The following is a 16,445-nucleotide window of genomic DNA, read 5'->3' as shown; positions in this document are numbered from 1 at the left end:
ACAAAGACATTAGAGTCCTACAGGAGTCACGAGGGAGGCAAAGAGGAGGCAAATCCTACTTTGATTGAGCTAAGTATCGTTGGCGTTTTTAATTTTTACTTTTGTTGTTTAGCCCCTCATGCTATAATCATGTGTATTTTCTCCATTCCTGTTCATGTGTCTTCTCGCAATTATCACTGGCCCCGTGTATCTCGTAATCAATATAACCGGCCTGCTCTCGTCTATCCCACGTGCTCCACTGAGATCCAACATCTAGTTTCAGGTGGCCTGTGGAACTGCCAGTCAGCTGTTCCTAAGGCTGACTTCATCTCTGGCTACGCTTCCCTGCAGTCTCTGGATTTCCTTGCTCTCACTGAGACCTGGATTACTCCATCCAACACATCCACCCCAGCAGCTCTCTCCACTGCATATTCCTTCTCCCATACACCCAGACCCACTGGCAGAGGAGGTGGCACTGGTCTCCTGCTCTCTCCCAAATGGAGCTTTTCCCTCTTCAAGCTACCTAACTTTACTCCTTCCACCTTTGAGTTCCATGCCGTCACAGTAACCCATCCTATACAGTTAACCATTGTTGTTCTCTACCGTCCACCAGGCGCCTTGGGGGACTTCTTGGAGGAATTAGATCATCTCCTCTCACACATCCCTGAAACTGGCCCTCCCGCTGTACTTCTCGGAGACTTCAACCTCCAGATGGGGAAGATAGACGAACTAACATCTCTGTTAACCGCCTTTGCTTTCTCACTCTCTCCGTCCCCACCGACTCATAAAGCTGGCAATGTCCTTGATCTCATATTCTCAAGGAACTGCGCTACTTCTAACCTCTCTGTAAACCCGCTCCACACATCCGATCACTTCTTCATTTCATTCTCTCTATCCCTTTCCAAACATAACAAACTAATCTCTTCCCATCCTACACTTGTCCGCCGTAACCTTCGCTCCCTCTCTCCCTCTACCTTTGCCTCGTCGGTGCTCTCAGCCCTCCCTTCCTCTGATTCGTTCCAACTACTGCCTCCAAACTCTGCTGCAGAAACTCTCCTCTCTACTCTCTCATCCACTCTGGACTCGCTCTGTCCTCTGACATCTCGGCAGGCTCGTCAGTCCCCTCCGGCTCCCTGGCTAAATGATGCACTGCGTGCTAATAGAACCGTCCTTAGGGCAGCAGAGCGGAAATGGTGGAAATCCAAACACCGTGACGACCTCCTAACCTATCGAGCTCTCCTCTCCTCTTTCTCTGCTTCGATCTCTCAGGCAAAAAGCACTTTCTTTCAAGATATGATCCAATCTTCCTATTCCAATCCTAAAAAACTATTTTCCATCTTCTCCACCCTCTTGGACCCTCCAAAAGCTCCTCCCCCCTCCTCACTTCTGTCAAGCGACTTTGTTACCCACTTTGAAAAAAAGGTTAATGATATTCGCTCTTCTTTTTCTGACTCACCTTTACTCACCGCTGGGTCACCAGACCTTCCTTCCACCAACACACTAACCTCCTTTTCCCCTCTCTCTCCAAGTGAGGTTCTTACCCTCATTACCTCTGCCCGCCCTACCACCTGTCCTCTGGACCCTATCCCTTCAAACCTCCTTCAGACTATCGCTCCTGATATTCTACCGTTTCTCACCCATTTCATCAACACTTCTCTAACTTCTGGTCACTTTCCAAACAGTCTCAAGGAGGCAAGAGTAAACCCTCTCCTAAAGAAACCCACTCTCAACCCGTCTGATGTTATAAACTACAGGCCTGTCTCTCTCCTCCCGTTCCTGTCTAAATCACTTGAACGCGCTGTCTTTAAACAACTCTCCTGTTATCTCAATCAGAACAACCTTCTGGATCCGCACCAGTCTGGTTTCAAGGCAGGTCACTCCACAGAAACTGCTCTCATTGCTGTCACGGAGGAACTGCACACTGCCAAAACTGCATCCCTCTCCTCTGTCATCATCCTGTTGGACCTGTCTGCTGCATTCGACACGGTGAATTATCAGATCCTCCTTCGCACTCTCCAAAAACTTGGAGTTTCAGGCTCTGCACTTTCCCTCCTCACCTCATACCTGAAAGACCGTACCTACAGGGTGACTTGGAGAGGGTCTGAGTCCGACCCTTGTCAATTAACTACGGGGGTCCCTCAGGGCTCTGTTCTTGGTCCCCTCCTCTTCTCCTTGTACACAAACTCGCTCGGATCAGTCATTAGCCCGCATGGTTTTTCTTACCACTGCTACGCTGACGACACCCAATTAATTCTGTCCTTTCCCCGCTCAGAGACCCAGGTCGTCGCACGCATCTCTGCTTGTCTAGCTGACATCTCTCAGTGGATGTCTGCTTATCACCTCAAGCTCAACCTTGACAAGACTGAGCTGCTCTTCCTCCCGGGAAAAGATTGTCCAACTCTTGACCTGACAATCAACATCGGCACCTCAGTTGTTTCCCCGACTCAGACTGCAAGGAATCTGGGTGTGACCCTAGATAACAACCTGTCCTTCACTGCAAACATCGCTGCTACAACCCGTTGCTGCAGATACACGCTTTACAACATCAGGAAGATACGTCCCCAGCTGACTCAGAAAGCGACTCAGGTTCTGGTCCAGGCTCTCGTCATCTCACGCCTAGACTACTGCAACTCCCTCCTGGCTGGTCTACCTGCATGTGCCATCCGACCTCTGCAGCTCATCCAGAATGCAGCGGCTCGTCTGGTTTTCAACCTTCCTAAATTCTCCCACACCACTCCGCTCCTCCGCTCCCTTCACTGGCTTCCGGTAACTGCTAGAATCCACTTCAAGACACTGGTACTTGCTTACCGTGCTGCGAATGGATCTGGCCCTTCCTACATCCAGGACATGGTTAAACCGTACACCCCAGCGCGTGCACTACGCTCTGCATCAGCCAAACGACTCGTTGCGCCCTCGCTGCGAGGGGCACCCAAGTTCCCATCGGCGAAAACACGTGGGTTTGCTATCCTGGCTCCAAGATGGTGGAATGAGCTCCCCATTGACATCAGGACGGCAGATAGCTTGCACATCTTCCGGCGCAAACTGAAAACTCATCTATTTCGACTCCACTTCGAGCGTTAGAACGATTAACGAAGCACTTGTATACCAATAAAGGACTGGATTACCTAAAGCCAGTTGAGTAGCACTTGAAATGTTTGGCTCTATGAAACCTGATATACTTATATGATTCTGTTTTCTTCAAGGTTGTGTCTTCCTGGTCGAATGTACTTATTGTAAGTCGCTTTGGACAAAAGCGTCAGCTAAATGCAATGTAATGTAATGTAATGTAAAAGTGGATTCTAGCAGTTACCGGAAGCCAGTGAAGTGAGAACATCAGAACACGGCATGGTGTGGGAACATTTAGGAAGGTTGAAGACCAGACGAGCCGCTGCATTCTGGATGAGCTGCAGAGGTCGGATGGCACATGCAGGTAGACCAGCCAGTAGTCTAGGCGTGACATGACGAGAGCCTGGACCAGAACCTGCATTGTTTTCTGGGTCAGCTGGGGACGCATCCTCCTGATGTTGTAAAGCGTGTATCTGCAGCAGCGGGTTGTAGCAGCGATGTTTGCAGTGAAGGACAGTTTGTTATCTAGGGTCACACCCAGATTCCTTGCAGTCTGAGTCGGGGAAACAACAGAGGTGTCGATGTTGATTGTTAGGTCAAGAGTGGGACAATCTTTTCCAGGAAGGAAAAGCAGTTCAGTCTTGTCAAGGTTGAGCTTGAGGTGATGAGCAGACATCCACTGAGAGATGTCAGCTAGACAAGCAGAGATGCGTGCGACGACCTCTGTCTCTGAGCGGGGAAAGGACAGAATTAATTGGGTGTCATCAGCGTAGCAGTGGTATGAAAAACCATGCGGGCTAATGACTGATCCGAGCGAGTTTGTGTACAAGGAGAAGAGGAGGGGACCAAGAACAGAGCCCTGAGGGACCCCTGTAGTTAATTGACAAGAGTCGGACTCGGACCCTCTCCAAGTTACCCTGTAGGTACGGTCTTTGAGGTATGAGGTGAGGAGGGAAAGTGCAGAGTCTGAAACTCCAAGTTCTTGGAGAGTGCGAAGGAGGATCTGATGATTCACTGTGTTGAATGCAGCAGACAGGTCCAAAAGGATGATGACAGAGGAGAGGGAGGCTGCTTTAGCAGTGTGCAGTTCCTCATTGACAGCAAGGAGGGCAGTTTCTGTGGAGTGACCTGCCTTGAAACCAGACTGGTGCGGATCCAGAAGGTTGTTCTGATGGAGATAACAGGAGAGTTGTTTAAAGATAGCGCGTTCAAGTGTTTTAGACAGGAACGGGAGGCCTGTAGTTTATAACAGACGGGTTGAGAGTGGGTTTCTTTAGGAAAGGGTTTACTCTTGCCTCCTTGAGACTGTTTGGAAAGTGACCAGAAGTTAGAGAAGTATTGATGAAATGGGTGAGAAACGGTAGAATATCAGGAGCGATAGTCTGAAGGAGGTTTGAAGGGATAGGGTCCAGAGGACAGGTGGTAGGGCGGGCAGAGGTAATGAGGGTAAGAACCTCACTTGGAGAGAGAGGGGAAAAGGAGGTTAGTGTGTGGGTGGAAGGAGGGTCTGGTGACCCAGCGGTGAGTAAAGGTGAGTCAGAAAAAGAAGAGTGAATATCATCAACCTTTTTTTCAAAGTGGTTAACAAAGTCGCTTGACAGAAGGGAGGAGGGGGAAGGGGCTTTGGGGGGTCCAAGAGGGTGGAAAAGATTGAAAATAGTTTTTTGGGATTGGATCTTATCTTGAAAGAAAGTGCTTTTTGCCTGAGAGATCGAAGCAGAGAAAGAGGAGAGGAGAGCCTGATAGGTTAGGAGGTCGTCATGGTGTTTGGATTTCCAATGTTTCCGCTCTGCTGCCCGAAGGATGGTTCTGTTAGCACGCAGTGCATCATTTAGCCAGGGAGCAGGATGGGACTGACGAGCCTGCCGAGATGTGAGAGGACAGAGAGGATGAGAGAGTAGAGAGGAGAGTTTCTGCAGCAGAAGTTGGAACGAGTCAGAGGAAGGGAGGGCTGAGAGCACCGATGAGGCAAAGGTAGAGGGGGAGAGGGAACGAAGGTTACGGCGGACAGGTGCAGGATAAGAAGAGATTAGTTTATGTTTGGAAAGGGGTAGAGAGAATGAAATGAAGAAGTGATCGGATGTGTGGAGCGGGTTTACAGAGAGGTTAGAAGTAGAGCAGTTCCTTGAGAATATGAGATCAAGGACATTGCCAGCTTTATGAGTTGGTGGGGATGGAGACAGTGAGAAAGCAAAGGTGGTTAACAGAGATGTTAGTTTGTCTATCTTCCCTGTCTGGAGGTTGAAGTCTCAGAGAAGTACAGCGGGAGGGCCAGTTTCAGGGATGTGTGAGAGGAGATGATCTAATTCCTCCAAGAATTCCCCCAAGGCGCCTGGTGGACGGTAGAGAACAACAATGGTTAATTGTATAGGATGGGTTACTGTGACGGCATGGAATTCAAAGGTGGAAGGAGTGAAGTGAGGTAGCTTGTAGAGGGAAAAGTTCCATTTGGGAGAGCAGGAGACCAGTGCCACCTCCTCTGCCAGTGGGTCGGGTGTATGGGAGAAGGAATATGCTGTGGAGAGAGCTGCTGGGGTGGATGTGTTGGATGGAGTAATCCAGGTCTCAGTGAGAGCAAGGAAATCTAGAGACTGCAGGGAAGCGTAGCCAGAGATGAAGTCAGCCTTAGGAACAGCTGACTGGCAGTTCCACAGGCCACCTGAAACTAGATGTTGGATCTCAGTGGAGCATGTGGGATAGACGAGAGCAGGGCGGTTATATTGATTAGGAGATACACGGGGCCAGTGATAATTGCGAGAAGACACATGAACGGAGAAAATACACATGATTATAGCCTGAGGGGCTAAAAAACCAAAGAAAATAAAACACCAGCGATACTTAGCTCAATCAGAGTAGACTCCAATGTCTTCGTCTGTCTGACGCTCCAGGAAAGAGCTACCTAAAAATGGACGCCTGATTGCTGAGTTCTCACAGCTGTGGGGCCACGCCTCTCTAATTAGTTAACTCTACAGCTGATGGGGGACAGCAGAGTGTTCCTGCCTATTGTAATGCAGGGTTGAGACGCGTGACCCACTGAGACCTGTGTAACAGGTTCAGTTGAGCAGATCTGAGATTTAAAATCTCTCAAAAGCGCCGTTTTAGCTACAATAACTACAGAACAGTAATTTTAAGATTCGTATTCTGACGTTAACTATGCACTACAAAGTTATTTCAGAGTTGCTCTTCAACACAGATTTAATCCAAACCAAAGTCTATAACTGCTGTAAGAATGCATCACATTTATCTTCTTATACATATAAACAATGTATACTATGACCTGAACCAAACAAACACTGTGTCCGTACAGGGTTCATTCAGACTGCAACATTCCTTGTGTTTTTTCATGGTCCTCCCACAGTGGTATATTTCCTAAGACTCAAATTTGAATATATATAGCTCACATTGCTGCAACATTTGCTTGCCTCCTTAAATACTGATTTTTGTTCAAATTTGGAAATAGGTGAACAAAGGATAAGATACAAAGTACAGATTGAAAACATATATTAGACAGTACGGACCCCCCAGAAGTGTCAATAACACATTCTTGTCAATATGACAAACTTTAACTTAAATGAGGGGAACTACAAAAATAATTAAAACTGCGGTCGCACTTGTGCGCGCAGTGATGAGCGGGCCCTCGCGTCCGTGCGCCTGTCGGGGAGGGCAGCCGGTCGTCCCGGCGTCAAGCAGACGCACGCGAGACCTGGGAAATTAGCCGTTTCTCATTTCTATAATTTTCGCGTCCCAGACTCCCAGGTCCTCCGGCAGCGACCCGGAAACGGATGTCGGCGCGCCGTCTCGAAGGAAAACAAATTTCTGTAAAGGTTAGTCGAGGATCGATTATGGAGGAGGCTGTCTGGAGGAGCCGTAACCGAGGGTACACTGAAGTATTCTCCTGAGACGATTTCAGCCAACAGTGATGTTTAAAAGTGGTGTGACGCATGGCTGGACTTCTGTCAACGAAGCACAACTCTGCAAACTGTTCCCGTTGTGATTATAAGTTATTTGAGATGATCAAATGTGCATCAGAATTTCTGCCCTTTACCGTTTGTTTACTCACTAATCACATGTCCCCTGGATGTTAGGTGATGTTACAGTGAGAACAGCTGCTGAGGTCAGTGCAGAAAGCAGAACAGTGTGTATAATATATATCGCTCAATAATAAATGTAACAGGCCTACATTTCGAACTTTATTTGTAGGCTTTAGGAGATATCTACAAATAAAGAGTAGGGTTAGGGAGTGTATAGGTGTCTGTTGTAGCCTAATGAATATGCCGCCAGCAAGGGCGTTGTGTGTGTGTGTGTGTGTGTGTGTGTGTGTGTGTGTGTGTGTGTGTGTGTGTGTGTGTGTGTGTGTGTGTGTGTGTGTGTGTGTGTGTGTGTGTGTGTGTGTGTGTGTGTGTGTGTGTGTGTGTGTGTGTGTGTGTGTGTGTGTGTGTGTGTGTGTGTGTGTGTGTGTGTGTGTGTGTGTGTGTGTGTGTCAGGCAAACAGGCAGGTCTCAGTAGCTTATCTGACATTGGTCAAAAATGGTACATTCTCCGTTAGCCTACGAGCTCCCCGTTTGAGCGAAGGACTATTCCTTCTCAATGTAGCATGACATTGGATATGCGCTGAAGTTGTCCTGGATTGGAATTTTTCCGATCATTCCTCTGAGTTCGCAGAAATGTCCTTAAAATGCATGAGAAACGCACATTTTGTGAAATGACCCACTTTCTGGAGGGCGGGGCTGATAAAAGCAAATTTGAAATATGTCCGCAATCATAATAGCAATGTGCATACAGCGTTTCTTGAATATCGGAAAAACTATATGCGAGTAGTTTGGAGTAATTTGCGACATGTAAATCGTCAAAAATGGTGTATTCGCTGTTAGCTTGTGACCTCCACGATTGAGCTCTCAAAACATTTCTTCGCAATTTAGCATCATATTGGATAGGGGCTGAATTTGTCCTGGATTGGAATTTTTCCGATCATTTCCCCAGGAAGAGTTAGCAAAGATATGCTTAAAATGCATTCAAAACGCAAATCTTTCAAAATAGTCAACTTTCTCGGATGGAGTAATTTGCGACATGTAAATCGTCAAAAATGGTGTATTAGCTGTTAGCTTACAACCTCCACGATTGATTTATCAAAAATGTAATCCGCAATTCTTCATAACATTGGCCAGGGGCTGAACCTGTCCTGCATTGGAATTTTTCCGATCATTCCCCTAGGAGGAGTTCACAAGAATGTGCTTAAAATGGCTGAAAAACGCACATTTTTGAAAATGGCCGACTTTCTGGGGGGCGGGGCTAATGGAAGGCAATTTGAAATATGTGTGCAATCATAATAGCAATGTGTATACAGCGTTTCGTGAATATCGGAATAACTATATCCAAGTAGTTTGGAGTAATTTGCGACATGTAAATCGTCAAAAATGGTGTATTAGCTGTTAGCTTACGACCTCCACGAGTGATTTTTCAAAAATGTGCTCCGCAATTAAGGCCCAATCCCAAACCACTCCCTCGACCCTCCCCCTCCGTGACGGAGTGAACTCCGTCTGTAGGCACACTCACAGCTGAATGAAGTTCCCTCCATTAAGGGTTAAGGGTATAAATACAGCGGCAAGCTTTGGGACGGCCTCCCCTCTCTCCGCAGGAAACGGAAACGGACGTCATGGTGTCCAACCCACATCTGTCGGCTGCATTGACCTGCGTTGCTATCCATCACCTATTAGCGGGTGCAATGGCAAGATCCAACAGAAGGCGCAGAAGGTTGAGGCGCATTTTAGCGATGTGCCAGTGGCAGGTAAACATTTCAATATTGCTAATACAACAATTATCTTCACTTTATTTATTATATAGTAGCCTATGAACTTTGTATGTGTAATACAAATAGATATTTAGATATATTGTGATATACATTAATTTATTCTTTCCTTATAAGCTATACGTGTATATCTGTATAGTGTCTGTAGAATTCCAACACAGAGAAATGTTGTCAGTAGTTTATAGAATAAAAAAGGAAAGGTTAATTTGACTTGGTCTCAGAATTGTTTACAGAGCTGTGTGTGTGTGTGTGTTGGAGTATAGTTATTGAACAATACTGTGTCCTGTGTTTGTCTTTTACAGGGGGGCAAGGGTCTTTACATGCAGCTCAATGCTACTGCCCCAATTCTCGCCGTGTATGCCAACCCTGAAGCCTGTCTAAAGAAGGACTTTAGAGTTAAGCGATCTAGTGTGGTGTATTTAGTGCAGATGCTTTCCTCCCCAAAGGACCACGGATGGGGACAAGACATCGAGGTGCTTGTTCTCCTCTACAGCTTGGCCCATGGACTATCGCTCTCTGTGGTTGGTTCAGCATTCGGGATTCCCAAATCGACGGTCCACAGGATCATCAAACACGTCACCGGGAAGATAAAGGCCAACCTGAAGACCCTAATTTCCCTGCCAACTGCAGATGAGCTGCCAGAGATTGCAGATGGCTTCGGTCAGCTTGCAAAGAGTCCTGCATTTCACCGTGCTGCTGGTGCGATTGATGGATGCCATATTCGCATCAAACCTCCAGGAAACGAGTACCACAAGGAGTACATCAATTACAAGCTGTTTCCTTCCATCCAGATGCAGGCCATCTGTGACTCAACTGGGAGATTCCTGGATGTCTTCATCGGCTATCCAGGCTCCGTTCATGATGCCAGAGTACTGCGAAACAGCCCCATCTTCTGCCAGTCACTGTTTCCCCCAGCTGGTTGGTTCCTCCTTGGGGATGGTGGTTATCCCTGCCTGGAAAAAACCAGTGGGATTACTCACACCCTACAAGGTCCCTCGTGGCCAGGTGCAGGCCAGATTCAACAGGCATCATGCCAGGGCTCGGTCTGTGGTGGAAAGAGCATTTGGAAGGATGAAGGCTCGCTGGAGGGCCACCCTTTTCAAAGCGCTGGAGGTCAGTCCAAGCTTTGCCCCTGACATCATTGCATGTTGTGCATTTCTGCACAATCTGTGCATAGACATGAACGATGTCCTTGAGGATGCTGAAGCCTTCCCCCCTGAAGATGGGGACCAGAGTCCTCCCCCTGCCGCAGCATGTGGACAGGAAGGTCCTGGACACCACCTAAGGAACAGGATTGCTGCACAACTCTCTGCTCCTGTCCAAATGGCACCACACCTGAGAGAGCACGATTACATCTAATGAACTTTGTTTTTTAGTGGGTTTTTTTGGCAAAACGTGGTTGTCTGTTAACTTGTGTTTTTGAAATGATGTGCACACATACCTGATTTAATTTTGTTTGTTTTTAGTGAGCTCCACTTCTCACTTTAGAGAAAAGAGGTGAAATAAAATAAACCTGTGCACCGTTGATTTCAAACTTGGTTTTCCTGAATTGTCTTTCTGCATAATCCCAAATTGGAGACAAATGTCCTTACCTCTTGGATCATTCAATCACGAGGACAGAGCAAAGGTTCAGAAAATGAACACAGGTCTTCTAATACAATCACTTTTGTTTTTAAGTGAAACTCTGCAAATGGTTTGACATGAGCAATTAAGACCGTAAATGGCATGTATATTTTAATGCCTTATACCTATGAAGCGCACAGATATATCTTTATTTAAAATGCTGATATTCAGGGTTAATCTTCAGACTTTGGAAAAAACACTTTAGTTCCGTGCACAACATTACTTTGTGCAAAACGTTTCCTTCTACATTATGAAACCCACACAGAACAATGTAGCCATCTAACAATCAAGCAAACGCAATGTCACCTTCATCACCCGTCTACCTTTATTTACTATATCCCATACAATATTGAAGACATGAAGGACAGTACGTTAAATTAGGTTTATTGTCTTCCAAATAAATAATACAAGCGAAGTTCTGAGAAACTATATGTGACTACCACACAATAGGGGGCGCTAGTGAGCAGTTTTTTTGAAAGGTTACGTTTTTTTTTTACATTCTCGAAAAGGTTGTGGGCTCTGACGTGTGTTCCAAGTTTTGCATCCGAAGCTCATTTTATGCTATCGCAATTTTAAAAAAAAAAGTATAGGCCACGCCAACATTCTGGATTTGTTGCGACACTTTATATCTCAGTTCGTAGTCACCCCCAGAGTATGTGTACAAAATAAATAAAAAGATTCGTCCATCTGTTCTTGAGTTATAAATTGGTGGTGTTTGTGGCGCCCCCTATAGTCCAAAATATAAATTATTTGGTGTGCCTATTCCCCAACACAGATTGAACCTATCTACCAAAATGTGTGATGTTTGGATACATTGTTGATGATTTATGAGCATTTATTTCTAAGCCCCGCCTTATTGCGTGTACGTTTTGATTGACGGCGGCAATATTTATCGTCCTAACATGCTCATTTTCTACGGTAATGTGTCTGACCCGCCACCGATGCTGTATACGAAGTTTGGTGTTGAAAAACTGAAAATTGAAATTTAAGTGAATATTTAACTGTTTTGAACATTATGCTAATTTAAATGTAGGCGGAGCTTAGGGTTCCAATAGGATTATTTGTAGAGCAGGTCCACCCGGATATGTGTGCAAAATTTCAGGTCATTTGGAGTTACGGTGCGACTTTGTACATTTATTCCGAAATGGGTTTTTCATAGGTGGCGCTAGCGAGCACGTTGGAATATTTAACCCATTGACTCCAGAATATTGTATTTTTCACCAGTCCTGGCGTCCGTGCAAAATTATACAACTTTGTCAGCGTCCTAATAGCCTCAAAAACAGGAAACGCCAGCAGAAAAATAATAATTCCACCAATAACAATAGGTTCCTCGCACTTCGTGCTAGGACGCCGTTGTGTCCTAGCGCTCCGTGCTCGGGCCCTAATAATATCCTATTTCCTTGTCATCATGTGAATGTGGCATACCCTCACCCTCAGGGGGCCTTGATCTGAATGCTAACACCATCATGCTAACTTTCTCACAATGACATTGCTAATCATTACAAAAAATGATGTTTATCTGTGGGGATTACAATATTGACCTGTTGAATCCAAATAAGCATAAAATGACAGAACACTTCATCAATACATTGTACAGTATGTGTTTGTATCCTAAAATTGCCAGACCTAGTAGAATCACTTCTCATTCTGCTACATTAATAGACAACATATTCACAAACATTATGGAAAACAATACAGTAGGCGGACTATTATAACAATAAAAATCAAGCAGTGGGAATATTTATAGACTTACAAAAAGCATTTGACACCATAGATCACAATATTTTACTGATAAAACTGGAACGGTATGGCATCAGAGGGGTGGGATTAAACTGGGTGAGAGATTATTTAAGCAACAGACAACAATTTGTTGAAATTGGTGAACATAAATCAGAATACATGAACATAACTTGTGGAGTACCTCAGGGGTCCGTGTTGGGTCCAAAGCTATTCATAATATACATCAACGACATTTGCAGAGTATCAAATATATTGAAATTTATTTTATTTGCAGATGACACTAATATTTTTTGTTACGGTGATAATTTGAAACAGCTAATGGAAGTGATAACAGCAGAAATGAGTAAAGTAAAACATTGGTTTGACACAAACAAATTATCATTAAATATAAGCAAAACAAAGATTATGTTATCTGGAAAACATAAAACAAATCCACAGATACAATAATACTAGATATTAACATACACATAGAAAGAGTATATGAAATTAAGTTCCTTGGTGTGGTTTTAGAGCACAAAATCAGATGGAAACCTCATATCACTCATGTAAAAGCAAAACTGGCTAAAACTATCACAATATTGGGAAAAGCCAGATACATTCTGGGCTACAATTCATTGCATACTCTATATAACACACTAATATTGCCTATATGATTTACTGTGTGGAGATTTGGGGAAACACGTACAAAACCAACCTACAGCCGTTATGCACATTACAAAAAAGGGCTATAAGAGTTATCAATAATGTTGGATATCTTGAACACACTAATATATTATTTTTGAAGTCACACATATTGAAGTTCATTGATCTGGTTAAATTTAAAACGGCACAAATCATATACAGAGCAAGACATAATCTACTTCCTAGGAAATTAAAAACATTGTTAGTAGACAGAGAGGGTGGGTATCATTTGAGAGGAAATCTACATTTTAAACTCAAGGTCAGAACAACTCTGAGAAGTATGAGTTTAACAATCTGTGGGGTGATTTTATGGAATGGTTTGGAGCAGGAGTTCAAACAAAGCACAAGCATCATTCAGTTTAAAAGGATGTACAGAAACACTTTTTTGGAAAAATATGAGAATGAAGAAAGGTGATTGAAGATGAGACATGATTGTATGTATGTGTAAATGTATGTAGGAATAACTTGCATAATGATTTAAAGGACAATCATTGATCAAGTAAGGGGTGGGAATTAATAAGCATTTGCTTCCTCCTACTCCCTTTCGGACACATGATTTATTATTATATGAAGAAATGTTTTGTTTTTTTGTTGAATATACAAATATTAGGCAAGGCAAGGCAAGTTTATTTATATAGCACTTTTCAACACAAGGCAATTCAAAGTGCTTACCATGAATGTGGATAAATACTGTATTATAACAATACGGTATTCTGTTTTTCCCATTTGTTATTTTTTAATCTGTTCGAAATAAAGACTGAAAGAAAGAACCTGTCAATGGTAACCAGGTATATATATACACACACTTTATGATGACAGCTTTTTCCTAATATGAAAAAAAAAGTACATTTACAAGTGATTTTAAACACAACAGCACTAATTTTTACTCATTTGTTGTCATTATAGATAATCAAGTTTCATAGAAATGTTGAAACGGTGCAGTAGAAATCCGTCACACATTTTGTAAGATCCACCTCTAGCACACCTATATTCTTAACATTACTTGTAGCTTAGCACAATATATACATTAAGCAGAATCTTTGGAGAATCATTACAAACACATAAGACAATATTCTTGATTCTTTCTGATGCACACTCAAACGGAGCAACGGGGATCGACAAAGCTGGTTGGAGTTGATGCCGTTTTTTCATAAGATGAGCCGTAGTATTCAGGAAATATGAATGAACCAGAAAAGAGTTCCTGAATCAGTTCATGATACTCCAGCTGTAAGAAACAAATACATTGAGTTTGAAATGAACTGCGAGAGAAACAACTTTCTCATACAAACGAGATCATTAAAATGTACTGGTGAACGTAGAGCATTGAGCAGCTAAAGCAGGGGTGGGGAATCTTTTTCCTCTCAAGGGCCATTTCAATTTGTTCAACATCCTCCGAGGGCCATACACATTATTGACCTCTGCTTAAAAATACTAAAATCACAGCCCATTCATTTCACCTTTCTTTCATGCTGTGCAAAGAAAAAGCAACCTCTTAATCCAGATATCTTACTATGACTCGTGCATGCATGCACGCACGTGCACGGTTGTGGCATGACCACCAAACAGAAAGATATGGACACAAGATGTGTGCAAATGTATTTACTTTCCTATCCATGTGAACATGATTTAAGTGGGGGGGAGGACCTAACCTCCTCTAGGGGGGTCCGGGGGCATTTTTTTAAATGTTGAAGTTAAAAGCATCAATCTGGTGCACTTTGAGAGCAACATTAAGAGATCTATGGAAACATCTCTCAACACCCATATGAAACAGAACTGTAATCAGATTTTATTTTTCTTTATGAATATTTCACAAATCACTCCTTTCAAACTGTATTCTTGTTTATTAATAACAATTTTTTTTTTACTGTCATATAGTATTTTATAGCTGTTTACTTTATTCTCTTATTTTTGTATAACTATAATGATCATATAAAGATGTGCCTCTACCTCACTGGTTGTAGAAAAACCTTCTTATATTCGTTAGCATAGCTAGCTAACCAGATGCTAATAACAACAAAGTTATTGAGTGTATGATCAGTATGACAGATGAACAGATCGCCACTGGGCAAGTTTCAACTAAAGACACAGCCACGCTAAAACTGCAGCATGTGTACGGCTCCTTATGGGTACTGCAATTTCTGAAGTGCCGGAGTGGCGTTCTTGTGCTCTCCGTCAGAACTACACCCCTGTCAGACGAGACATATACCACGTGACGACGTTAGGCTCGTGTTGTGTTCAAGGACACTGACCTAACCCGCGTTCACACCGGAGTACTTTTCCCCGTACTTTTCCCCTTTAGTTCCGTTAGTACCCCTTATGTTGCGTTCACACCAAAAAGAGTACTTAGTGCCGGGAACTTTTACCCCCATTTTTAGTGCCTGCTGAGAGGTGGTACTATCCTGGGGGGAAAAAGTGCCCCAGTTCTGATTGGCTGGGCGAATTGCAAACCACACCCTGTAAAACTCTGAAAAGTTTTGTGAAGCCGCCATTGTATTTGTGGCATTAGCATTATTAGCATTAGTATTAGCCCCGCGCACCAACGGAGAGAGAATAACTTATGGCAGTGGTTCTCAAACTTTTTCGGTCAGGCCCCCCCTTTGGAGAAAAAAAAAAGTCGGGCCCCCCCAACACAAATAGTCAGGCTCAGTGGCGGCGCCAGAGATTTATTTTGGGGGTGCTGTGGGGTAGCTTGACCTTTCATAGAGCGTGCTCAAACATTTAGGGTTTCCCATTAATGTACCGGTCGCTACAGTGGAATTTTCTACTGCAACACTCCCCACGCACATACACTATGTACCCGCGACTGTTACAATGAAGGCTCGATATCAAGTCTCGGCATATAGGTGTAAGCAGGGGTAAAGTGCTATTTTTATAGGTGGTGTGTGGACCTCACATCCCCGGGAAGATTTTTAAATATTGAAGTTGAAAGCATCAATCTGGTGCACTTTGAGAGCAAAATGAAGAGATCTATGGATACATCTCTCAACACCCAGATGAAACAGAATTGTAAACAGATTTACTATTTCTTTATGGACATTTTATAAATCACTCTTTTAAACTTTATTCTTGTTTTACTGTCATATAGTATTTCATAGCTGTTTTTCATGTATTCTCTTATTTTCTTATAACTATAATGATCATATAAACGTGTGCCTCGGAAATAATTGTTTACATTAATGGTGACCAAAACGTTTGAGACCCACTGAGATAACACAGAGTCCTTTAGCTCACTGAGACTCTCAGTCTGACAGGAGAGGACTCTCCTCCACTTTGTTGTTAAAAAAACTCCTTATATCCGTTAGCATAGCTCGCTAGCACCAGAAGCTAACATCAACGATCTCCGGTACGCTATCTCTCTCACAAAATGGCCACACACACACACACACACACATGAAACACAGAGACCCAGACGTAATAGTACTGTATCATATTATTTTCGAATCAATAATATTTCAAAATATGATTTTTTTTTTTTTTTTTTTATAATCTTTTTTTTTTTTTTTTAATAACCATTTTTCCTCCTGGTCTCTCGCGCCCCCCCTGTCATGCC

The 16,445-nt window shown here is 43.6% G+C and overlaps 2 protein-coding genes across 5 annotated transcripts in view; one reads left to right on the top strand and one right to left on the bottom strand.

Annotated features, from left to right (window-relative positions):
* Positions 1-8,555: 8,555 nt before the first annotated feature.
* Positions 8,556-10,378, top strand: LOC117549519 (putative nuclease HARBI1). Its single transcript, XM_034221510.1, has 2 exons — positions 8,556-8,830; positions 9,154-10,378. The coding sequence occupies exons 1-2, from the start codon at positions 8,699-8,701 to the stop codon at positions 9,985-9,987; spliced, it is 966 nt and encodes a 321-aa protein (XP_034077401.1). The 5' UTR covers positions 8,556-8,698; the 3' UTR covers positions 9,988-10,378.
* Positions 10,379-13,501: 3,123 nt separating this feature from the next.
* Positions 13,502-16,445, bottom strand: part of LOC117549497 (signal transducer and activator of transcription 1-alpha/beta-like) — a 30,572-nt gene continuing 27,628 nt past the window's right edge. For all 4 annotated transcript variants that reach the window (XM_034221476.1, XM_034221479.1, XM_034221477.1 and 1 more), the window contains one exon: positions 13,502-14,120. In XM_034221476.1, the coding sequence (XP_034077367.1) occupies positions 13,992-14,120 (129 nt within the window). In that variant the 3' untranslated portion in view covers positions 13,502-13,991. The remainder of the gene's footprint in view (positions 14,121-16,445) is intronic.

The sequence above is a fragment of the Gymnodraco acuticeps genome, unplaced genomic scaffold, assembly GCF_902827175.1.
Source record: "Gymnodraco acuticeps unplaced genomic scaffold, fGymAcu1.1, whole genome shotgun sequence".
NCBI lineage: Eukaryota > Metazoa > Chordata > Actinopteri > Perciformes > Bathydraconidae > Gymnodraco > Gymnodraco acuticeps.
This window is presented reverse-complemented; position numbering and strand designations above follow the sequence as displayed.

Bases quoted from the DNA above. Each gene is read 5' to 3' on its own strand.
- LOC117549519 (XM_034221510.1), top strand. From the start codon at position 8,699: ATGGTGTCCAACCCACATCTGTCGGCTGCATTGACCTGCGTTGCTATC. The intron at 8,831-9,153 runs GTAAACATTTCA...TGTCTTTTACAG, and splicing joins TAGCGATGTGCCAGTGGCAG to GGGGGCAAGGGTCTTTACAT.